General features: G+C 33.9%; 1 protein-coding gene across 2 annotated transcripts in view; it reads right to left on the bottom strand.

Moving 5' to 3' along the window:
• Window positions 1-26,864, bottom strand: part of LOC128859723 (potassium voltage-gated channel protein Shab) — a 160,799-nt gene that overhangs the window by 50,798 nt on the left and 83,137 nt on the right. Inside the window, exons 5-6 of one of the 2 annotated variants that reach the window (XM_054096765.1) lie at window positions 12,050-12,198; window positions 11,278-11,742 (exon numbers count right to left, since the gene is read on the bottom strand). In XM_054096765.1, coding sequence (XP_053952740.1) covers window positions 11,278-11,742; window positions 12,050-12,198 — 614 coding nt within the window. Of the gene's footprint in view, window positions 1-11,277; window positions 11,743-12,049; window positions 12,274-26,864 lie in introns of both variants that reach the window. The other variant, XM_054096763.1, reaches the window with a different exon arrangement.

Raw genomic sequence — 26,864 nt, 5'->3', positions numbered from 1 at the left:
TGTGTTTTATACCTATTTAGAAAAACCAAATAGTAACAACAACAAAGAGCAGCTAATGACAATGAAAGAGAGCGAATTAAAATTGTGGCACCAACGGTTCGGTCATTTAAATTGCACAGACTTACTGAATCTGTCAAAAAGGGAAATGGTCCGTGGATTGGAATTTCGATCGGAAATTATAACCGAAAATATAAACTGTAATACGTGCGCGTTATGTAAAATAAGTCGTAAACCATTTCCAAATTATTCCAGTGTCAGCAGCTCGAAATTGCTAGAAATCATACACAGTGATATATGTGGCCCAATGCGTGTGCCTTCACAAGGTGGTGCAAAATATTTTATCACTTTCATCGATGATTTCTCTCGCTACGTTTACGTCGATTTTTTAAAGAGAAAATCAGATGCATTCAATGCATTTAAAACATTTTTAAATCAAGTTGAAAGGCAGACGGGTAACAAAATCAAAAAATTGAGAAGTGATAACGGTTTAGAATATGTGAATTCTAATTTTAAAAATTTTTTGGATAGCAACGGAATCGTACACGAAACAACCGTCAGCTACACTCCACAGCAGAATGGTACTGCCGAAAGGTCAAATCGGACGTTGGTGGAGATGGCAAGATGCTTGCTAGAGATGTCAACCCTTCCTCATTATTTATGGGCCGAAGCAGTAAATACCGCCGCATACATACGAAACCGTTCGTGCACAAAAATACTAAAAAATAAAACGCCATTTGAATGTTGGGTCGGTAAAAAGCCTAGTGTAAAACATTTTAAGGTATTTGGTTGTGAGGCCGTTGTGCTTGATAAGAGAAACAAAAAATCTAAATTTGAACCAAAAGGTGTAAAAATGGTGTTCGTTGGATACGCGTCTAACACAAAAGGCTATAGACTTTTTGACTTAAAAGAAAGAAAAATCGTAATTGCAAGAGATGTTTTATTTTTTGAAGAAACTTTTGATAAAACTGAAAACGAGTACAAAATAGAAACAGAACGAAAAGAAGGAGAACAGTATGAAATAGATTTCGGGATGAAAGAAGAAAATAAAAGTGGCGAAGAAGCAAAAGAAACGGAACTCGAAGACAATTTTTTAAGTGCGAGTAGTGACGATAATGATCATGACTATGATGACATAGAAACAATTGCAAATCAAGTGGTGGCGCGAAAAGAGAAAAATCGGTCAATTTCGGGAAGGTTCGGTGAATCGAAAAGAGTCATGGGACATAAAAACCGTTATTTACACGCAGTAGTTGAGAAACCCAATTCGGTTAAAGAAGCACACGAATCGCCACAAAATCGGGAATGGAAAAATGCAATGCAGACTGAGTATAACGCGCTTACGAAAAACAACACATGGAGCCTAGTAACCTGCCCAGAAAACAAGAACGTCATTGGATCGAAGTGGGTATTTACTACGAAACATAACGCTGATGGCACTATTGATCGGTATAAAGCTCGTTTGGTGGCGCAGGGCTGCACACAAGTGGCCGGCATTGATTACACAGACACATTCGCCCCGGTGGTAAGGCACTCTACTATACGTCTCATTTTGTCGCTGGCAGTGCAGTGTAAGCTACTAGTCAACCACGTCGATGTTGTTTCGGCGTACCTTAATGGTGATCTGGAGGAAGAGGTGTATATGAGGCAACCAGAAGGCTTCATAGACAAAAATTTTCCTAAAAAGGTGTGCAAGCTCAACAAATCATTGTACGGGCTGAAGCAGGCTGGGCGAAATTGGAACACGAAGGTCAACTCTATCCTATGCGAAATCGGTTTCAAAAGATGCAAGGTCGACAACTGCGTATACACTTTGATGACAGACAAGGAGATTAACATAATTTCAGTATATGTCGATGACATTATACTAGCATGTTCGTCGGCGGAAACATTACAACATATCATTAAAAAGCTTCAGTCACACGTCGAGGCAGTCGACAAAGGCCCTCTTAGATACTATTTGGGGATGGAGATCTGTCGTGATGGACAGCGCGGTTCTATATCTATATGCCAACATAGATACGTGACGGAAATGTTAAAAAAATGGAACATGGATGAATGCAAAGGAGCGTCAACGCCATTCGCTAGCGGCACCGTTCTGGATAAATGCTTAGATCCAGACTGTTTGGGCTATGAAACTAAAAACTATCAATCGCTTGTTGGTGGTTTGACATACTTGGCTACCGTTTCGAGACCAGACATCGCTTACACCGTATCCAAACTAGCTCAATTCCATGGACATCCACATAGAGAGCATATGTTGGCAGCAAAAAGAGTGCTTAGATACCTGAAATCTAAGCCTCAGGGTACGTTAACTTTTCTACCTAACAGCCATAGTCTTACTTGCTTTACAGATGCTGATTGGGCTTCTGATAGTACGGATAGAAAATCGTACAATGGATTCGCTTTGTTCCTAGGCGAAAACCTGATTGCGTGGGAATCCAAGAAACAAAAGGTGGTTTCACTTAGTACTATGGAGGCGGAGTACATCGCGATGTGTTCCGGAGCAAAAGAAGTTACATTTCATAGAAGTCTGCTGCAGGAGATGGGTTTTAATGAATACACTAAGAAGCCAACAACAATCATGTGCGACAACCAGTTCTTAGTAAAAAATCCAATTGTGCATCAGCGAAGCAAGCACATCGACATTCGCTACCATTACCTTCGAGACAAATATCATGAAAATGAATTAAATATTGAATATGTCCCGTCGAAGATAATGTAGCGGATATACTTACGAAGAATCTTCCCAAAGACCGGCACGAATACCTAACTGGCGCTATGAAGCTGAAATTTTGAATATTTTTCTTTGAATTTTTTTTTTTGTTGTATCGAGCTGATTAAATTTTTTCGTTGTATTTTTTTTTTAATTGTTTAATGTATTGTAAAAAAAAAAATTTTGAAGTGTTATTTTTTTTGTTCATACAATACTGTAAAGCAATTGGGTTGAGGCGGAGTTTGTAAAAATCTGGCAACTACACACATTTGACAACCCACTTGCTATCTACCATTTTGAATTTCATACTTATTACAGCTAACGAGATTGATTGAATAAAGACAAGCTAACAATTTCACTTTTATATGATTTTTACATACAACAAATTTTTCGCGGAATATAACGGAACTATTTATAATTTTTTTGATATATGGTGCATTCAACAAGTGATTTCAATCGCGGATAGAAGAACGTGCTGTTAAAAAATAAAATGGAATCTTCGAACGCGTATAAGAGACATGTTTTGTTTTTTTATATAAAAGTGGAAAAAATGCAACAACTGCTGCTGCAGAAATAAACACTGTTCACGGAGAGTTTATTTTATATTTTTTCTTTAATACTGTACATAGTTTGGATAATTTAAGTAGGCTGCTAGGTTTTTGATCTGCCAATTTATCTAGTGCTGAAAATGATGCAGAGCCTAAGCAGTTTATTAAAGTTTTGCTAAACGCATGTCAGTGGCAGAGTAGGTGTTTCAGAATTCATCTCCCGTTGGAGCTTGGCCGCATACGATGGAATGAGACAGTGTCCCGTCAGTATCCCCACTACAAAGTTGACACTTTTTCTTGTGAAGAGATAAAATAAAGTTTGCATAACTGACGTTGTGCTTGCGTAGCATGATTTTCGCGATCCTGCATGAGGTGGCTCTTTCCCATTCTTGAATCTTTGCTGCATCTATATCTAGTCGCTGTATGCAGAGAGGGGATTGTATACCGGCCATGCTAGCTACTGGAGGATTAGCGCCTGCTTTGGCTAGCATATCCACTTCCTCGCTTCCTCAAATTCCCTTGTGTTTAAACAGTAATGTGAATGGTATTGGTTTTACGGGTTTGGCTAAGACCTTTATGCCCTGCGACCAGATTGGTCTATTGTGAAACCCAAATTACTTAATTATAATTATTTATTGTAGTATACCGAGAAATCGAACCAGCTCCTTAGGAGGGAGCAATTGTAGGTCTTCCTCCTGTAGTAGGTACGAGCCCAGGATTCTGTGTCTCCTGTGACCTAATCCATCACAGTTGATGATTAAGTGTTCCATAGACTCCTCTTCATCACAAAAGAACCTGCATAATCTTGTACTAGATAACTCTATTGTGTTAAAGAGTTTATTACAGGCAAAGTGACCAGTAAGTGCTCCACAGAGTAAACTTAGGCCCTCTAGGGTTAGAGCAAATTTTTGCTCTGTTGGCATTGAAATTCAAAAACTTTTTGGAGTGATAAAGGCCGCTTGTGCCCTGAGTTTAGTTTGGATCCATTTTTTGGTTTCCTGTTTTATATATTATTATATTAGTTTTTTTTAAAGCCGAGAAATGGGTGTTTAAATAGTAAAAGTTCTTTAACAATTTGGAGCTGGTGGTGCGAGTAGTGAGTTAGATAGATTCGAAATGGAGTAAAAAAAATGAAAATTCCATATATTCTTGAGTCAGATCGGCATTTGGACACGTATGCTATTACGCAACAACTGAAGGTTAGCGGCAACAAGCGGCCAGAATTTTCGTTGGAATTGCATTTAATCAAGGCAACGCACAGTCGACCAGCAGAAGCTCAGAAAGTTTGGATTTTATTTGTGCTAAGCATTTGTAAAATTTTCTTGATGGCACAAAACTGCTCTCAAGGTAGACTTATGAAAATGACGCAATGATTAAAACTTTTTTATCAATTATGAAAATTATCATGAAAAGATCTTCAACATGGATAACAAAAGTGATCGAACCAAACTGTGTGTATTTCATCTAAATCGGAGAATTTTAAATAAGCTTGCAGCTTATGTTTTGTTCGAATCAAAAGTAGAGGAATAAAACAAACAACAAATTAAACAAATTTTAAAGGATTTTTCAAAGCGATGTCCAGATGTCAGCAGTGAATAATTCCTAGACGGTACCTGTTTTTTATGCCATCGTTGACATTTGTCAGGTAGACAGATGTTCTATTTTTATTATGGATACTTAATCGATAGAACAACGCGTTAAAATTATTGACACTTATGAGAATCGTCCATCTTTATGACCAACATATCGCAAAATTCGCAATTTTTTTGGTGAAAATAATAGTCCGAATGAGTTGACAATTCAAAGGTTGGTGGAAAATTTAAAAAAACTGGTACTGTCGAGAATAGTAAAAGCACTGGTAGACCAGACTGAGGTTTTTTGAGAAGTAAAGCCTACGTGAATAAGCCAACAACGATTCTAGAGCTGAAACACAACTTTCGGATCGAGATTGCTGAACTCAATTTGATAATATGCGAGCGAGTTCTTGAAAATTTTAATTCCCCCCTGACAGCCTGTAGACGTACTCATGGTGGACATTTAAATGATGCCATGCTTCACATATACATAATTGTTAAGATACGTATTTTGAATAAAAATTGTGAAACTGGAGATGATCTAAGTTTTTACATGTTTTATTTTAAAACAACGTCTGGGCGCGTCTTTTGAAAGACCCTTTGAAATAATGAAATGGTTTGTTCTCGTTCTTTAGGCATAGAACTGTTGTTATTTTAGATCCCTTTGACAATTGTGAGCCAATAAGACCGGTAAAGGCGAAAAATCAGTAATATACAACTTTTTTTTTTATTATTTCCCATTTCATAGGACTACCACGTGCCAATATGAAAATGTATCGTTAGGCTTGATCAGAGAGTAAGTTATAAATAAAACCCCAATTTTGGGTTTGAGTTGACAATGCCATCTGTTTTAATTTTCATCGATTTATTAATTTTTTGGGGTAAATTATCAAAAATTTTTGGGGGTGATGCTAAGTAAACTAATTTGCTAAATAACGAATACCTACATCCAAACATGAGAAATAGTTATTTTGTTTAAAAAAGGAAGTGAGTAAATTTTATTCATAGGCAGTAATAACGTTTACTTCAATGTACACTCTACTCTAGGGTTAAAAATTAATTAATTTATTGAATTATATTTCGCCCATTTGCTGCAAGAGTGTCATCCCAAAAAAACAAAAAGCCAGCACTTTTTTGATACATAATTTTACTATCCAAACAATTTCAATTTCACTTGTTTAGCAAGTTAACTGCAATAAAAAAACGAAGGATCTGTATGCAGTAGAGCAAATAAAATAATCACAGCACATTACATATATTTTCGGAATTATAGTTATAGCCAGCTCTTTCTGACGTATGTAATCTCTACCTCGGAAGAAACGGTTTCATTTTTTTTTATTAAGATATTAATTCCAGTTATTCAGCCAAAAAGTTGTATGTAGATTATACAGAGTGGACGGCATTGTAGTTTGAGTCATATGCCAGTTTTAACCTAAGGCAACACAAGCTTCAGCCGACATCACTTATGAAGCTTTGTGGTGCATGACATATCTTTGAACAACATGTCGCCTTCAGCGACCAGGTCTATTTTGGACCAAAACCAATCCACATGAGGTTAACACCAAACAATGCATGCCAAAAAACAAAATAACATGGAAGCCTATTTGTACCCGAAAGAATAATAATATTAGGCGTACAACTAAGTTCTCGCTGTTTGTCAATAGATGCCGCCAGCAGTGTCTGCTGTCGATTCTAACATAACCTAAACGTCATAAACCAAGTTTAGACATATGGTAAACGAACTGCTTGGACACATTAGTGATTATATACTTTGGTTTTGTAAAAATGTCTGATTTTGTGCCGAATAATCGTCATTTGCAGGAAGTGTTGATTTTCCTCTTTTATTCGAAAAAAAGTGGCGGCTGAAGCGTATCGAGGCTACAAAAAGTTTATAGAGATGCTGCTTTAAGTGAAACAACGTGCCGAGCTTGGTTCCGTCACTTCGAAGACGGTGATTTTAATTTTGACGAGCGTCCGCGTGAAGGAAGGTCAAAAACCTTTAAAGAGGCTGAATTGGAGGCATTGCTCAATGAGGATCCGTGTCAAACGCAAGAAAAGCGATCGCATACTTTGGGAATGATTTAGAAACAGGGGACTTAGCTTATGAGTTAAAGCCAAGGGATGTTGAACGTCGTTTTTTCGCCTGTGAACAACTGCTCCAGCGGCAAAAAAGGAAGAGTTTCTTTCATCGCATCGTGACGGGTGATGAAAAATGTATACATTAAAGCAATCCAAAGAAAATAAAGTCATGGGGACTGCCCGGTCATGCTTCTACGTCGTTGCCTCGGCCGAATATTCACGCTGCGAAGGTTATGCTATGTATTTGGTGGGACCAAGTTGGTGTTATTTATTATGAACTGTTAAAACCAGGAGAAACCATCACTGGGGATCGGTATCGACTTCAATTGATGTGATTGAGCCGAGCACTGGGCGAGAAGCAGCCGCAACACGCGGAGTGGCTTGAAAAAGTGATTCTATAGCATGACAACGCTGGGCCTCACGTTACCAAACTCGTTAAAACCTACCTGGAAACACTAAAATGGGAAATCCTACCCCACCCGCCATATTCTCCAGATAGTGCGCCGTCCGATTATCCCCTGTTTCGATCGATGGCACATGGTATAGCTGACCAGCAGTTCCATTCATATGAAGACATTAAAAAATGGCTTGATCCTTGGATAGTCTCAAAAGATGAACAGTTTTACCGCGACGGTATACGAGATCTACCAGAAAGATGGGAAAAAGTAGTAGCCAGCTATGGGCAATAGGGCAATACTTTCAATGATTCACTTGTAACCATTTTTTCAGAAAAAATTTGTATTTTCATCAAAAAAACAGCGAGAACTTAGTTGCGTACCTAATATACAATAATAAATAACCCCCTCTTGCGAATCCATCTTATGATTACAGGCGCTATCAGTAGAGCAGCTGATTTGATCTTTTTTCAATTTATTAGGCCTCTTAATTGTCAAATTTTGCTTAAATTAGTCCAAACTGTCAATACTTGTTTCTGATTCTTTCCCTCTCAATTCAACCGGGCTATTCGGGACATTTTCTTCGATTTCGATGTAACTCAAATATGTTGCTGTCTGGTCAAAATAATGAGACACGTACTTTTGTTTTTCGGCTCAAAATCGATTTTTTTCATTATATTGTATAAGAAATTTTTTTTTAAATGCTTATAACTTAGTCAAAAATGAACCGATTCTATGATTCGTACTAAAGCAAAAACCAAATACAAATGTAGCTCTAGTGTCTTGGTATGGAATAACTTCAGTTTGTTTTAAAATTTTTTTAAATTGTTTTTTGGGATACAATACAATATAAACTTAAAAAAATTGTTTCGTTTAAAAATTAAAACTAAAAAAAATTTTTTTTTTTATTTTATTTGTGTCCGCAACTATCGATTGTTATCTTTTTTCATTAGTAGCTGAGACTGTGCTCAGTAATAGTGGAATCACATTAATTTCACGAGTAATATTCAAATACGAGGGTTGCCTTTTATATGATACTTTGTGTTTGTGCTTGTGTTTTGTAAATTGAGACAGGAGCGAATTGATCAACTTACTTCGACTTTTGCGTTAAAGCACCAAACTTAGTCCCTGGTCGGCGTTCTTTGCAGGAGGAATTTTGTGAATTCCATCCAATAACGCTTGTTTTGCCAGAACTAATCGATGCTCTGGGTCAATTGATAACGAGTGCTACTTTTTTCGGCCTGGTATTGTCAAAAAAACAAAAACTGTTCAACCGAATCATCTGATATTTTAATATGTTGTTCACAACATCAATAGCTATCGCTCGCACTAGAATCATATTATTATTTCAATTACTTCCTATTTTTTGGATTAAAAAACTGATAGAAACCCGATTTTTAGAGTGTCAAATTCAAAGCCGTGCCGTTTTGTCAAATTTATTTATTTTTATTCTAGTACGGAACATAGCTACAGTCATACTGATTAATAATTGTTTTGGTTTTTGGGTTTCAGATAAATAGAAGAGCCAAAATGAACCATCCAGGTTCAATTTTTCGGGAGCTTTAGGTAAAAATAGCAGCAGTTGGCCCCGATCTGCGAGGCTTAGGGATGGCCTAGGTAAATTGAAAATATTTGAAACATAATTTAAATAAATACATCCCAATTTAATTTCATGACGAATTTTCATTTGCTTTACGTTTTAAGCCATGTACCGCCTGTATTCACCATTCAACAGGTTAACAAACGAGCATCCCAATTTAAATGCAATTAAAATACTCGTATAACAAAAATTCAATGGCAACTGACACGAAGGCGGCGAGCTTGCGTGCCAACTAATCACGTGATTATGATTATCACGCGAACGAATAAAGATACAAATGAGGCGTAGTTTTACACCAGACAGACACACGCGGCGTTTGCTTGTCTGTTCATGCGCGTTTTGTCTGTGCTCAAGCGCTATTTAGTTGCCACATTTTTTTGCATGTTGAAAACGTAAATAACGTGCAACAAATACTGTTAATGAACTGGCTATAGTTTTTTGAAAATGATTTACAAAATACTCCCTGCATACAGACCCATTGAGTGTTGATGCGCTTGAAATTATATTTACAAAAATAAAATTAATAAAAAAAAGTTAAATGTAAATAATTAGAATACAATATTTCCCTTATGAATTTGTAATTGAATGAAAATTACTTAATTATATTTTAGTTTAAAACAATACAGACAACACAGTGATTTGGTGAGTGAAACGGATTAATTAATTCAACTTTAAACAGATACGATTACTAAAACGATTAAAAAATGCCGATAAAGGAGTGGGTGGATGTAAGAAACTATATGTGGCTACAAATTTTGCTTGTGTATAAATATTTATGTATGTGTGTGTGTAAACGCGTTGTTAGTTGAAGGCCTTATCTCGATATGAAACCAGCATAATACATAAAAAATATATTTTTTTTAAATATGAATGTCGCAAAAAATACTTTTCACTTTTTTATAACTTTAGAATCTTAAAAGCACCTTACTATAATAATGCTTTCATTACGAGACTGCTTCTTAAATTCACTTATAGCCTCCTATGACATAGTAAATTTTCTTGCTTTCTTGTGAACGTAATTTTTACTCGTTGAAGTCATCGGTACTAAGAGAGTACTGTCACGTAAAACGTAAGGCCAAGCTTAATTCAAAGGTTTTCGGTCGTACATCCAATGAGCATATCGCAGAATTATCTAAAAAACTGTGACATTACCTAACAAAGACTATATGTGCCAATTTTATAGATTTACAGGACTACATACACCGTGCCGAATGGGTAGTGCGTGACTACTACGAGTATTAGCTGTAAGCATGAAAAATCACAAATTACACAAAATCATTTTCTAGTAGCGTTCACCCTTCAGAAGGCAATGGCAACCTCTTTGTGTGTGTTTCTACCATGAAAAAGTTTCTCATAAAAACCAGCTCTCCTTCGGAAGCGGCATAAAACTGAGGGTTCTTTCATTATCCCACTAACATCAAGGCACACTCGACAAATTGGAGCAGAAACTCGGCCACATATCTAAGAAATAATGTACGTGTTAGTTCTGGGAGAAAGTATTCTGAAGCATGATACATGTGTCAAAAAGTAGAGACAATCAAACCTCATATATGTACTGAAAAACCTTCTGGGCCACTAATCCACCCGGATTTACATATATCGTGCGAATGATTACCACTACTGCTGCATCCCAAAAATATTTATAGGGATTGTTTATGCTATCCCAATAACAACATCGTTTAAGCCGCATCATCGTTATTTGATCACGGCCCCTTTCTGCCAGAAGATAATCCTTAGAATCACCGCTTTGTTATTTCATTCAATACTGTATTGGGTTCGTAAATAGCACACATTTTTCATTCAGTGATACTAAAGAATGTGTGGAATTTTATGTTTTATAACTTTATTGTGGAACGCTTTAACACCCAACTGGCTAAAATAAACTCAAAATTGCCAAAGGAATTTTTTTGAAATACCTTTATTGGTATAGTAGGATATGGCACACTAAGAACATCCAGCGGAAATCGGTCAGAACCCTTTACTTCACCTAAAATAGCATAGCTGCCACTAAAACCTTCGTTGTGCTGCCCTTAAAGGATACAATTTGAGGAGAAGCTCAGTCTCAATAACTCTGTAGCACAGTCTAAACATATATGTATGTTTGCTTTCTATTCAATTCACTATATATCCATGAAGTGAAACGTTTAACTCCTATGTATGCCGACTTTTCCAGTTCACCTTAAGTACTGTTAAGATTCTTTTAAGTTTACTTTTAATCGTCAATCATGCAAGGTTAACTTTATCGAGAACAAGGCCGCTTAAGGTTTATGAATACGTCAATGTATTATGTGTGGTTGTTTGCGGGTGTATGTGCATATGTGCTTGTATAAAGTATGTATGTGTGAGTTAGAAATTCAACTGCACTTACCCCAGGTGCTATCATCATTTGCAATGGCCGCGGGCCGGATGGCACCAACGACGCGCTATCACCCGCCTGCGAAGAGTTAGCAGCTGTGTCATCCGCGCCAGACGCTGTCGCTGCGGCTGTTGCGGAAGTGGAGCCCGAACCAATCGCATTACCGGCTGTGCCTGCCACATTCGCACCGCCATTAGCTGCGGAAAGGACAACTGTATTGGCGGTTGCTGTTGTTACTGCTACTGTTGTACTGAATAAAGGTGCTGCGGATGTTGTTGTGAGTAGCGCATCCGCTTGCTCCCGTGCCAACTGTTCGAGCTTCTCACGTTGTTCGCGTAGCAACTGCTGCTGCAACTGTCGCTGTTGCTGTTCACGCTTGTAACTCTCCATGGCCGTCATGGACGTTAGGTGGGCATTCGGAGTATCGACATAACTATAAGGAGGAACTGATTCCTGATCAGGTACAGATGGACGAAACTAGTCGTTGGAGGAGTCATAGAATACGAAAATAAAGAAAAGCTATATTAGTGTGGGCAAGAATTTGCGTCCCTATTGGTATTTGTTGCATGACAATATACGAGTATGTAGTCCGTAAATAGATGAATAAACACAATCAGTACTATAAATTTTTGTAGCAAATGTTAATCCATGAAAAAGATACGAAAAGATTAGTTCAAAACACAGTTTACCCACAACACGGAGCTTAACATACAGACATACGCACGTACATATACATACATATAGTATGTATTGAATAATTGAGATTCCCATTTGTCAAACTTACGTGATGCGTCATATTCGAACTCCTCAAATTGGCCATATGATCGTAGTTCCGGTAGCAGCCGGCGCCGGTGGTAGCCGGATTGCGGCCACCGCCACTGGTCGACTCGCCATCTTCGGTGCTATTTCCATCAGTCTGCGAGAGATTGTGCCCTGTGGAGGACCGTCGTAGCGCGTGGGTTAAACGATGCCAATTTTTTATTGATCTATTGCGACTTTCGCGCTTTTCTAATTTTCATATTTTTTTGTTGTTTTTTAAATTATGATGAATCGCATGATTTCATATGTGGATATGTGTGTGTGTGTTTATATGCAGATATGTTTGGTAAGCAAGTGTAGGCGTGCAGGCGTACGATATGTTGCAACGGGCACAAGTGTGATAATGTGGCATGTTGCCGTTGATGTGATGGCGGTGACGGTGACGGCGGTTATACATTGTTGATTGTTTTTTGGTGGTTGGTTTTGTTTTTGTTTTCAGTTTTCGAGTGCAGTTAATCAAGCGCATATGAGGTTGAATGAAATGATTGAGTTGAATTAATGCACAGATGCGTTTGGTGGTATCGATGTATGGTGTTGATTTTGTTTTTGGTTTTTTTGTAATTTGTGGTTGCATCAATCAGTTTGTATAAGCGCAGTTTTTGTCGTTTGCAATACGCAATCATCCATGAATGCCATTCAGCAAACAACAGTTGCGATTGCGATTATTATTTTCGATTTCGAAATTTTGGTTTTTGTTTCAATGTTTGTATGAATTTAAGTATATTTGTTTTACCGTTTTGCAATAGTACAACCGCCATATTTAAGCATACAATTTTCAACATAAATTTCATTTCACACAATCAATCATTTTTTTTCCGTAGTAATTTTTAGGTGTAATTTTTGTAAATTTTTTCAGTTCAGTTGAGCGGAAACGAAAAGAAAGGATTTGAAAGAATTTATCCAGTTAAATAGTTGCCTCACAGCGTTTAGTAGCCTCTTAAGTAGAGATAGTGCAAAAACTTACAACAACATTTAGCGTTGATGAGACGACATAAAACAATTTTTATTATTATACTTTTATAGTACAACAGTGGTAAATAGCAAATAGACACAAATATTTATGTGGTTACATATTTACTTTGTGCGTATTTATTGTAAGTAGCAGTAGATGTATTTGAATACATGTAAATATTTGAATATTTAATGATATCTTAGAAAGATATACTATTTTTAGACGCTTTAGGTGTTAGTAAAAAAATTACGCAGATAATTTCTAAATGGTTATTTTATGTGTGACACAAATTTTTATTTTTATTAGTTTTTTTTATATTAAGAAATAACAAAAAGGTACCATGGTACTAAAAATACAAGTACAAACATAGTTATTTACTAGTTGGAGTGAAAATTGTATAGCTGCTCTTTTCCGTATTGGTAACACATATAGAAATATGGTGAAAATTAAATTATATTTTATTTAAATATTTATATTGCCTACAAATCGGTACTAACTACATACATCATGATTTAATACAAATCTATGGATTTATTACGCTAAGAGTCGAACTGTCATGCACTGGCAGTTACTAGGGATACCAATCGCGGGATCTCGATGTTTTTCAACACTTTGAATAACAATCGAAAAAAGTAAAGGCAAAATTTTATTACAATACGAGTATTTTATTACAATACAACTTTTAAATTTTCAAGAAACTTATCTTAATTTACTTATACAGTATAAATATATGTATATAAATTGAATTGAATTCAAAATAAATAAATTGAATTGAATTACAAATAAATAAATTGAATTGAATTACAAATGAATCAACTCATTCAGTCGGGCTGAATAACCTTTTGTTATCAAAAAAGTTTCAGAATTTGAGTTAAAAAAGCACTTACTAGTGTATTAATGTTTACTGTACAAAGAACCTTGTATTTGCATTCTTACTTCTGTTATATGCCTCCCAGAAAAACGAATTTTGAACCTAACGTAATGAATTTTGGTATTGTTTTGAGATTTCTGATCTTTAAAACCAGTTTCTCCGGAATATTAAATAGTTTTATTTTACGGTATTAAATGCTTTGAGTTATTGTATTTTTACTCCTGTTAAAAAACGTATATCTCCAGGCGAATTCCGAGACTACTTGTAGAATATACCGAAGTCCCGAAATTCAGGGAATACTTTAAAAAGAAACCGAAATCCCGAAATCAAAATTTTCCGCTAATATTGGCATCCCTTGTTACTGTGCTATTTCTACAAATGTCCTGCTTTATAAACGCGAATATTTATTAAAATATGTCTCTTTTATTGCCATCAACATGCCGCTAAATACATATGTTTATGCTTTTCAAAGTCTTCTAAACTCTCAGACCGATATAGTTAAATGCCAGTGACCGGATGTGTTTGTGTAAGATGAGCATTCGGTGGGTTCTGGGCATATTGTGGGCATAGTTAGAAGTACAAAATCTTTTATGAAAGTTGCCGCCTCGTATGTGAAAAAGCTGCCCTTGCTTTCTATGGACCAAATGTTGAAACTGGGTTTGCTATTACTGAGCTAAGCCTATACGATAATTTAATACAATATCTAAAATCGTGGCAATTGATTTTGTATTGTCTACGCAAGCTTTTTTAAGTTTCCAAACACTATTTCTCAATGTTAAATTTACTTTAGCTTTGGATTTTAACTTTAATCTTATGTATCTGATATGTAAGTAGTCTGTAAGAGATATTTGATGGACTAAAATAAATAAATAAAATTGTAGGCTCTACCATTTGTATTAAAATATTGAGTTTTTACTCTGGCCTAAGCAATTTTAGTAAAATAGATAAAAGAAAAAACATAAAAGTAAAGTTAAAAGTGTTATCGGGCATTTTAAAGTTTAAATAGTTTTACGGTTGAGCTAGTAGATCTCACTTTAGTGGCTAGAAAATTTCATTTTTTAACCAAACTTAGAGTGAAAAAATAAGTATTGGCAAAAGTTGCCCTAGAAAAATTTATTTATTGGAGTGAAAAGTGATATGAAGTTTAAGCCATGGATATCACCATGAACTTAATTTTAATAGAACGGAAATAAAATGAAATCAAACAAAAGCATAGTTCGTAAAATATAACTAATTTTAGGAATAGTCGATTGTTTGCATTTCAAAGGGAGAGAGCTGAGCGCAAAGTGTTCTCACAAAAGAGTTTCGGCAATAATACAATAGTATAATTTTTATTTATTGTTTTTTTTTTGGGCTTTTTTTTTTTTTTTTTTTTTGTTTTTAGGCCATGAATACAATCAAAATTCATAAAGGCTAAGTAGAACACAGTTTAAATTTACTAATAATAAGAGTTAATAAAACTACTCAAGGAATTCATAAAGCAATATACAGGTAACCCTCCTATAACGCGGTAGTTCTATAGCGCGATTTCGCTACATCGCGGTTTGCGAATTGCGGAATGTTTCTTATAACGCGACTCCTACAACGCGATTTTTAAGCATTTTTTAAATACATATTCTATAAACTGTATTCTATAAACACACAATTATCAAAAATTAATTGTGTATATGTGTATATCTATTATTCGTAGTCTCATAAAGAAATAATAATATGTTTGTATTATACATATGTACATACTAAAAGTGTTTGAATGTTTGAATGCACTATGGAATTTTGCAAACCGCAATTTTTTCAAACATTTACACACACGTTTATAGATAAAACAAGGGGTTTCCCCGAAAATTAACTCTTGAGCACTGTTGCCAACTCCCTCTGAGTAACGAGAGCTAAAACACCTCAAAAAAAGAGCTAGATCTAGCTCTGAAAGAGCTAAATTGGCAACAGTGCTCTTGAGAATGTTTTTGGAAATTTGATTTGGTTTAGTCATTCACAGTAAGTCGTGAAGAGGAGTTGAAACAAATTTTAAAACGTTTGTGAAACCATTTTTCGTATAATAATAATATAATTTTGTAAAAATCAAGATAAATAGATTTTATAATCGGTGAGTTTCTGTTAAACTTTTTTTATAACTTAAATTAATTAATTTGTAATATAATTTAGGCCATAAAAATGCCAAAAGCAAAGGAAAACGCATCATTAAAACGAAAGTGTATCACGATTGAAACCAAAATTCAAATTTTGAATCGGATTCAAAATCAAGAGAGAATAGCTGATGTTGCTAGACATTTTAAATTAAACGAGTCCACGATAAGAACCATAAAAAAAACGAAGATAAAATTAGAAATTCGGTATCATCCGGATCATCGGTCCTCGCAAAAATCACTTCTCGGCCAAGGACGAAGATAATAGAAAAAATGGAACAATCGCTAACGGTATGGATAGAAGATATGACTCAAAAGCGGTTGCCTTTGGATGGGAATATAATTAAACAGAAAGCATTAAAAATATTCAATTATTTAAAGGAAACAGGACAATCAACAACCGACGAAGATAACCACCAATTCGTGGCTTGCAAAGGTTGGTTTGAAAAGTTCAAAAAACGGCATGCTCTACACAATTTGAAAATTCAGGGTGAAACAGCATCCGCAGGTGCTGATGCGGCGAATAAATATCCTGAACAGTTCATAAAAATTATTGAAGAACATGCCAGATCAAATATTTAACGCTGATGAGACAGGTTTGTAGTGGAAAAAAATGCCATCAAGAACTTTTATTTCGAGGAACGAAAGAGGAGCTCCTGGCTTTAAGGTTTCTAAGGACCGAATAACATTGTTACTTTGCAGTAATGCATCTGGTGATTTTATAACAAAACCAATGTTTATTAACAAGTCATTAAATCCACGTTGCATGAAAGGAAACAATAAAAACAATCTTCCAGTGTATTGGAGAGCGAACAAAAAAGCATGGATGACTGCCAAACTATTTAATGATTGGTTCTATCATTGCTTTGTTCCCGACGTAGAAAACTATCTAAAAAAAAGAACTTGGCATTTAAAGTTTTGCTACTTTTAGATAATGCACCAGCTCATGCAACTGATTTAAGTCATCCAAATATTCAAGTTGAGTTTTTACCGCCCAATACTACATCAATATTACAACCTTTAGATCAAGGAATAATATCAACCTTTAAAGCATACTACATACGCAAATCATTTGAATTAATATTAGAGAAGATAGAATCATTGAATATAACGGTCAAAGAAGTCTGGAAATAGTTCTCAATTTTAGATTGCTGTGAAATCGTCGGCAAATCACTCAAAGGTATTCGTCAATCAACACTGAGAGCTTGCCAGAGGTTGTAGTACAGGAAACTGTTGTTAATCTCGTTGAGGATGAATATGAAAACGTAGTGAGACTGGCAAACGTAATAAAAGGCGATGGATTTGACGAAATAAATGTGGCTGATATTCGAGAATTAGTTGTGGACGACGAATTAAATGAAGTAGATTTAGCAGCAATGACAAGTGAAGCATTATCGATTGAAGAAAGCTCTGACGACCTCTCTGACACCGAAATCAAAAACTTTTCGCTAAAAAGTGTGGAGAAACTTTTAAATCTGGCGAAGGAGTTGGAAGAGTATGTTTTGGAAAACGATCCTCTAAATAGTAGAGCAGAAATGTTCAAAAGAAATCTTGAACATGATTTATCTGCCTACCAGGAAATCTATAAAGATTTACGAAGTAGGACAAAGCAGACATCAATAAAAGATTTTTTAATACCAGCAATAATAGCTGAACCGGATCAATGTGATAGTGGGTCAAGCTCGGATTTTGAAATAGGACGACCAAGAGCAAAACGTTTGAAGCAAATTATAATAAGCGAGGACGAGGAAGCGAATTTGTAGAAGGTTGAGATTTAAAATCCTCTGAAATATGTAGATTTGAAAATCCGTGTCTATTTTTCCCAGATTTTATTTTCCTTAGTTTTATGTTATTTAAATAAATGAATTGCTTTTTGCTGGTTAATTAAATTAATTAATTTATGTTATTATATTGAAATAGACAAATAGAAAAATATCTTTGAAAAAATAAATTTTTTTTATTCGATGAAAGGTCTAATATAATTAATTCGGCTGAGAAAACTTTAAAATGTTACTTGCGTGATATTGTTTAAGAAAAGGAAAAATGGAGGAAAAAAAAGTTTCCTACAACGCGATTTTCCTACAACGCGGAGTTTTTCAGGAACCAATTAATCGCGTTGTAGGAGGGTTATCTGTATTAAAAATGAAATATCAATACCAACCTATTTGTAAATTCTCTTAAACTTAGTTAAGCTAAATTAATTCATAGATTTAAAAACACCACATTGAAAAACTCTGAGCATCGGTCTGAGTAGTCTGGCAGGTGTGTTAAAGAACTTCTTGCATATCTAGAGATGCATATACGTACATATACACGTATATGCCTGGAAATTTAGAAATAATTTTGTTGACTATAATTCCGAATGCTTAACCTTAAAATAATGCCAGCGCTACATACATATGTGGGTAGATATACACAAGATTAAAAGGCTCCTTAATAATTTTCTAACTATTCTTTGACGAATATACCTCAACATAGTAATCATTGCAAATCAAGTGGCTAAAATACATACAAACTGGCAAAACAAATATCAGATTACACTTGAATGATAAAACAAAAATAGTTTATTTAAAAAAATGTCATAGCTTCATGGTAATTAGCGTATTGACAGCGACTGTAATTGAGGTGTTTATATGTATACATTTAAGTAAATATATCAAGAGCTTATATTTTTCCCTATTTACTTGACCGATTTACACTATGCAACGAGCACGTTATTTTAGTTTTTGGTTTCATTCCTACGCTCTCGTCTCTGATTCTCTTAGTAGCTCGCTTTATAAAGTCATTCTTAGATTAGATAACGAGAGATATGTGATGAGATACGTCTAAAATGCCTGAAATCCGAAAAAATCCTTCTAGGGAATATCTTTGAGTAACTGCAGTAATTAATATTATCTATCTATCCATCCTCATTGTGTAAAGGTAATACTATAGAAAGGCAAATTTTTAGATCCCACCTTTACTAGAGAACAGAACAGGGGTAATAAGGCACTTATCAATTGCGGAAATAGTACTTATCGCCTAACATAGCTTGTGTGAAGAAGTTCTGAAAACAGCAGAATATATCACGATTTGTATCATCCTTACCAAATGCTGAAAAAAGATCAGATAGATGGGCTTTCCATTAGTATAGTGGCCTGGCGCCATCCGAAGTTCAACTCAAGATTCCAAAATAATATAAGATGGGATGAGGAACGACTTAAATCTCTGAAGGGCGACCATATATGGAATGCCGATGGTTTCAAAGTCGACTAGGAGCATCCTATAGAACTATAGCTGAGGCAGTATGCAGATAATGGGCTGACCGACAAATATATTTACTTATATATATATAATACAATATATTCCCAGGACAGTTGGCGCTACTTACGGGAATGACTTGGGTTTTTCCCGACCAAGGGATGCTGCCCTAGTGAGTTAGGCCTGTCTAGTGCACTTTACCTCACTTGCATACACTCTCGAACAGTTTGCAGACACTTCAAACTCCAAACATCGGTATGTCGTCAACTCTTATTACTTATTGCATCTATTGATGCTGCCATGGCTGATACATGGGTAAAGGAATCTGCCATTCCTCGGGAGGAAAGAGACAACCTAGGAAATTATAGGTCCAAGTCTACTACAGATCTTTTGACTAACAACCCTTATTCTTACCAAGTATGGTGTTAAAGTACCCGACACAATTCATTTTGCTGATTATTGGAGTGTAAATATAAATTTGGGCGTAGCGAATTTTGCCCGGTGCAGGCTTTTTCATGAAGAGTTGGTCCGAATTTCGCTTCTTAGGATTACCGTACCTAATAGCATGCAGTCTAATTGGCAATATCTGAAGACTTGGGGGGTTCCTCCATTACGCGTAGATTAGTGAAGATTTGTAACTGAATAGAGATTGGCTGCAATAGATAAATTCTAGTCGCAGGGCTAAGTGATTTGCTCCCTCCCATAAATTTAATGGCATCAGCGTTCAGCTTGAATTTGCTACTGTTTGATAAATAAATATTTTCATCATATTTCTTGGCGTTGGTATTAGAGTTGCGGTTACACGAAGTGTTTATAAATTTCGGTAGCGAAATTTGGCGGTTGAAGAATTATCAAATATCTGGTAAAGTGGAGAATAGACCTGTCAGGGACAGAGATCTGAATCTATTGAACATATAACGTAACATTCAGTAGGCTTTTCTATAGTGGGATTTTCTGTTATTCCACAGTTGATAAATTTTTTTCTTCGGTGCCTGAGAATACCTTGGTTGACGATCTACTACACTCATTGGGTGTTCTTTTAGACCACTAAAGTTACTATAGCGGGGTCTATTTTTGGCGCAGTAAATTGGCTTAACCTAAAAACTAATGCTCTTATGTATTTCTCAAAAGTACTGCCCAATTTGGAATGGACCTTGTATTTATTTATTTAGAAAAACTGCAATATTGCATAGGTTGCAGCAGACTGCACTGTCTAATTACTAATATCACCTTATAGTAACGCTTCTAAGGCTACTTGCTTACAATTTTGTTATTATTGTCTACATTATCGACAGTTTGCCTGTGTTATACGAAAAGCTATCGATTCTATCTACAATTTGAGACTACTATCTACTAGCTTACTTCTAAACAATTCTTCAAAGAGGCGTGAAACAGGCTGAGGTAGCCTTAAATCTCGTCTTATGCAATCTGGTTTTTTCATACAAATTTAATTCAATTTCACATGTTTACCTACGTTTTCAATATAAGCTCTCAATATAAAATTCATTAATAAAAAATTCAGCATTTAACATTTATCCAATGAAATTGTTTTGAATGAATTGATGCTTCTGATAAAAATCATGTAGGCTTATACGTTGATGAATATGAAGATGGTATGAAGCTAAGTTTCCACACATACGAAAAAACTGATATATTTATTTGGTTTGGTTGTAGCTGCAAAGGGTCTATTTTTAAAACATATGTATGTAAATAGATAGTAGCATTATTTATTATATTCAAATGTTATTTATTTGGCTAAGATAAAAAAATGTCTACTTGCTGCTGTTGTAATTGTTAAAGAGCCAGTTTTCAAATCTCTAAGCTTTTACGTCGAAATACATAAGAATTTTGTAAATTTTAGCCTCAAAATATCGATTGAAAAAATAATAATTAGGTACATATGTATTTATTTAATTAATTGCATGGAAGCAAACACAATAAATTAATTAGCTAAATATGTTAGTAAATATGCTGAGAGGATTTTGTAAATACCGTTAGTGTAAATTATGTTAAAAACTTTAAAGTAACTAAGCTTTTCGAAGGAACAAACATACCTACATACATATGCACATACATATATATACGAATATTACACGTGTAGGTGTGCTTGTATTGTACTCGCTTGTACCTACATACAAACAGATGTACATACATATGTTTGCAAAGTAAATGGCGCTCTACACATACATAGAGTAACTACATAATCACAGCCTACGCTAAAGCGTCAAAAATCTGACAATAATCAATGCATAATGAGTATAGGTATTACGACTTGAAGATACATTTAGTTACTAGCATTTGTCTATATATATACACATACGCAGAGACATTTTAAAATTCATATACACATACATATATTGCTTAACAAATACAAGTATAGACATACATAGACGGGAATAGACAAATCAGAGCGAAAATTGCATTACACAGTGAAATTATGTAAATAGTTATGGAGTATGTAGAATGTAGAAAGAGTTACGGTTGCCGTTAAGTTTGCTTGTTATTAACTACGTAGGTACGTGTATGCATTAACATATCTGCTTTGGAGAGATACACGTGGCAGTTGCGCATGCAATTAGTTCGAAGGATTTAAATTTTCGCATTCGGCTTGAGCAAGAAACACACACTGGTATACATTTGAATTCAATACTATAGAAATGAAATTTGAGTAGCTGATATGGCAATTAAATTTGTTTTCATGTATAGCATAAAATTAAAATATCTGCAGAAATTAAATTGCCGCGTAATTTCACATTATGCACGTGTGATTAAAAAATTTTATAATAAAAAAATTTAAAATAAACAAAACGAAAAATATAGTAGGTAATAATAATATATGCAAATTCTTAAATAGCTTCATAAAATATAACGAATGCACAGAAAGTAAAATATAATTAAATTTAATAGCAATGAATAAAGATTAGCAGCATCAAAGACTGTAAACTATTTTAGCGAGACAAATTTTATTTTTTGAAAGAAAAAAAATCCATAATTTTAAATTGTCATTGGTATTGTACATAAATAGAGTACAAAAACAAGAACTTTACACATACAGTGTGCCAACTATTGATAAACTTACCATTAAAATTATATTATTTATTCCTTCGGTAGAATTGCTATCATAAGTAATTACATAATATGTATGAGCTAACCAGTGAAAAATCAGTGCAAAACACTGCTCTAGCAAAGCGCTAGCTTACATACTTTTCTATATTGCACTAATCTGCAAATCGATCGAAGCGTCGTTACGTACATTAGTAAGCTGAAACACAGTATTTTGCGCTAGTTCATCGCACGTATTTGAATATATTGCGAAAAGTTAATGGAATACCACCGATAAACTTTCAGGAATTGCTAAGCATAGTCTCACATATTAGAAAAAAAAATAAGAAAGAAAAAAAATTGAGAGGGCGTGTTTCCCACAAATGAAAAAAAAATCCGAAAATTTGTATTTTTTATATATTGTATTTATTTGCAAATTTATTTTTTTTTAATTGAAATTGTATCCTAAACTAAAAAAAAAAGAAAATTAAAATAAGAAGTAAGAATTCAAAAACTGTTAAAAAGAAAAGAAAATGTTTGACTTATTTTCCAAAAACAAATTTTCCTCTAAAAAATAAAGAAAAAGAAAAGAAATAATGGTAATAATAATAAATATTGACATTGAATAAATTCCACTATAAAACTCTCAAGAATTATTAAGCATAGTCTCAGTTATTCATGAAAAAACGTATGAAATTTGTATACTAAATAAATAAATAAATAAAAATAAAAAATTATAATAAAAAGAAAAAAAGATATTTGACTTAAAAAAACTTTGAAAAAACTCCATACCAACATTTTCAACAATGAACAAATCCCACCAAGAAACTTTCAGGAATTTATTATTATTATTTCAGATATTAATAAAAAATAATAAAAAATCCAAGAAGGTGTACTTTTCAGAAATAACCAAAAAAAAAAAATATTCCAAGAAGTTTTGAATAAGGAATAATTTTTTCCCAAAATAAATATAAATAATAAAAGCCAATTTTCTCCTAAAAACATGAAAAAAAGTAATAATAATAAAATTTAAAAATGGACAATGAATAAATCCCATGAAGAAACTTTTAAGAATTATTAAGTATAGTCTCAGTTATTAATACAAAATTGATGAAATTGTTATCCTAAAAAATAAATAAAAATTAAAAAACGAAACCAACATTTGCGACATTGAATAAAACCTTCCAAGGAACTTTCAAGAATTACTAAGCATAGTCTCAGATATTAATGAAAAAATAGGAAAAATAATAGGAAAAAAAGGAAAAAAAACTGAGGGGGTTTATTTTTCACAAAAAAAAAGGAAATTAAAAAAATTACAAAATTGAATTTCTTTTTAAATTTCTTTTATATAAAAAATGAAAAAAAATATTTTAATTTAAAAATTGTCAAAAAAAACCGAAAACTTTCAACATTGAATAAATCTCAAAATTATATATTTTTTTCCAGTTTACTTCTTATTATACTCAGGTCTACAAATATACCAATTATCAGAAAAATTAAAGACTATGCAAAAAATACTTGGATGACTGGACATAGAATCGCTCATACATAACATTGTGAAAAGCCATTAAGCCATTAGTAACCTAGACAATCGGCTAGCTTTATAGTTTATATTGTCGGGATTTCAATAAAATAGGGCGCTAGAAAAAAATTATTATTTTCTAAGTGTAGGGTTTCGAAATCTTGACTGTCGGTTAGTGACGCACCTACAAAACCAACAAAATAAATGCCTATAGTAGGAGTTCCGCATCAGTCTTTAAAGATTTTAGTATTTTCGAAGTTGTTCCAGGCTTTATGTCATAAATTGCAAACTTCATACGACACTTTTAGCACTTGACTTTTCTCCACGGCAGCTTAAAAAGAAAACTAAAGTCCTACGTATACGGAACGGGGTTTCCCAACAGATAAATTATCGATTAAAAAGTATGAATCCAATGCTAATAAAACTTCTCAATTCATAACACTTAAATTATTTTAATTTAAATTACTTTGAATGGATCGCTAAGCGGTTAACGCGCCAATCAAGAAGAAGAAGAGTAACCAAATCAGGCTGTATAACTGAAAGTCTCGGTTGACTTCCTCCAAACTACAAAATGCTTGTTTATTTGAAGTGAGGTTTGAATTTTAATATGAGGGCTGCCTTTTATTTTTTGCGTCTTTACAACACTTCGTGTGATGAACTATTTCGAATTACAATTTTGATAGTTTTTTAGCATAAACTTACATCACTTAGAAGCTTTTTTTTTTTTCCAGTGAATTGAAAAATTCATCTCACCCAAAAGATGGAATTAACGCGGGAAAATTTTCGTGCGATGATTCATTACGACCTTCGACGTGGATTATCGAGACAGCACTTTTGGCGTTGAAGGACCACGTTCAGCCACGAGTTCCAAAATGGACGTTGATCCTAGCAGTATGAATTTTGTGAAGGTCGTCCAAAAACGATTGTGGTGCCAGAAACAATCGATGCAATATCGTCTTGTGACACAGGCGTATCGCGTATTAGTGAGACCAGCTCAAATTAAGTACTGCATTTGGTTGCTAGGAAGAGTTGTTTTCGTCGGATAGCGTACAGCTTTCACATAACGGCTCAAACTGAAGAGTTTTTGATCACGCAAAAGATGGAATTAATTGGTCATAAGCCTTACAGCCATGTTTTGTCACCTAATCATTTCTTCTTGTTGCCGAGCATTAGAATAAAAAAAAAAACTGAAAAAACTGAGAAAACTGAAAAAATTGCTTAAACAGCTCAATTTGGAGGTATCCACTTTTGAGTGGCAAAAACGCTTTGAAAATTAGTTCAAGCGAGTGCAGAAGTGTATCGGCTTCCAAGAAAAATGTTGTGAGCAACAGTAAAACCATTTGCATTATTATTTTATTATGATGTCAATATTGGGCGAAAAATATAAAAGGCTACTCTCGTAGTAATTGCCAAAAGGCCACTGCTGATTAACAATATTAACAAGCGATTTTGCCAAATGCTTAAGGAATTCATTGTCAAGCGAACTGAAGTGGTACTTCAAGTTAGTTAAATGTATGTTAACAAAAGGTGTTCGTAAAAATAAAAAATGTGCATTCAAATATTTACTCATTTTCAAAAGCTGCTAGATTATTAGATAAAGTATCAAAAAATGTTTTAGTGCTGCATTTGCTCACACAAGATCTATGCATAGCGTTGCCAGAGCGCTAGAAAACCGAATACTAAAACTACAATTTCATTTTGGCTTGAATTGGCGTAAGAAAATACTTAAAAAAATCGGTTTTGGCTACTTAGAGTAAATTTCATTATGGCGAGCTAACTGAAGGTTAACTCAACACTGTGGAATCAAAATTTATTCAATAATAGGTCATACGTTAAGACTTAAAGTTAATTCGCCACTGTGCAATGCTAGAGATGTGATTAATTAGTTGACATCCTGTATGTGGAGGTCATTTTGTTTGAATGAAAATTTTAAGTCGAAGGGAATAATTTCATATGAGCAAGAAGAAAAGAGATAATTATGTAATAAGCTGTTTATTGAAAAGAAAAAAATAATAATAAGATTAAAAATAAAGCAAATATTTTCGTATACTTGAAAATCGTTTTATGCAGATCTTAGAAAAGTATCGATTTTGTATGATACATTTTTAAGTAATTTTAAAAACGACTTGCCTTTGGTTATACATATGCATGAATCCATCTGTTAAAAATATTCTTTAAACCACTTGATGATAGAAATTTGCAAAAAGTGAACATAATTTTTTGTAATAAAATATCTAATTTATAAAAAATAACACATTTTCTAATCTACACAAATTTGTGCTTTCTGCCTATGGATGTTCCTAAAAAAACAACGGTTTTCACTTGTTTTAAACAAATCCAATATATTTCGGTTTGGGAGGAATTTAGCACACTACAACGCTGACATACATACATATATTTTGAACTTTCTTACATCACTAAACATTTATCGGATGCTCTTTTTTTCGTTTATATGTTTTTAGTAAGTTTTTTTTCTTTGGAACATAGCGGATTTCATATAAAACACATTTTTTTGTTTATATTCTACATACAACGCGTAACAACAACATTCGTTCAGTGGTTTTCATACACATATATGTAGTTATTACATATACTTACATACATTCATATATAATAATTATAATAACAGTGTTTCAATAATTAGTGTACATCATAGTTTCGCTACATACACATAGTTAATGCTATACATACACATGTGCATCCATACTACTCAGGATATCTATGTATGGTTGTACATAGTACCGTTATATCGTAGCAATTGATTTCTATGTGACTAATGCGTTTCGAGTTTTTATTTTAAATGTTTTTTTTTTTTCATATCCGCAGTGTTGTTGTTTTTACTGATTATCGCTTTCAGATCTTAGCTACTTTAAAATATCAAAAACTGCTTTGGCTAAAATTAATATCAATAAATAAGGCATTTTTTGTTGTATACATACATATACATAGGCATATACATTTTCGTATGCGAGTATATGCATGTAAATATCGCAATATATATCGTAATAAATT

This window comes from Anastrepha ludens, chromosome 4 (genome assembly GCF_028408465.1).
Source record: "Anastrepha ludens isolate Willacy chromosome 4, idAnaLude1.1, whole genome shotgun sequence".
Taxonomy (NCBI): Eukaryota; Metazoa; Arthropoda; class Insecta; order Diptera; family Tephritidae; genus Anastrepha; species Anastrepha ludens.
Note: the sequence above shows the minus strand (reverse complement) of the source record. Positions and strands in the feature narration are given on the sequence as shown.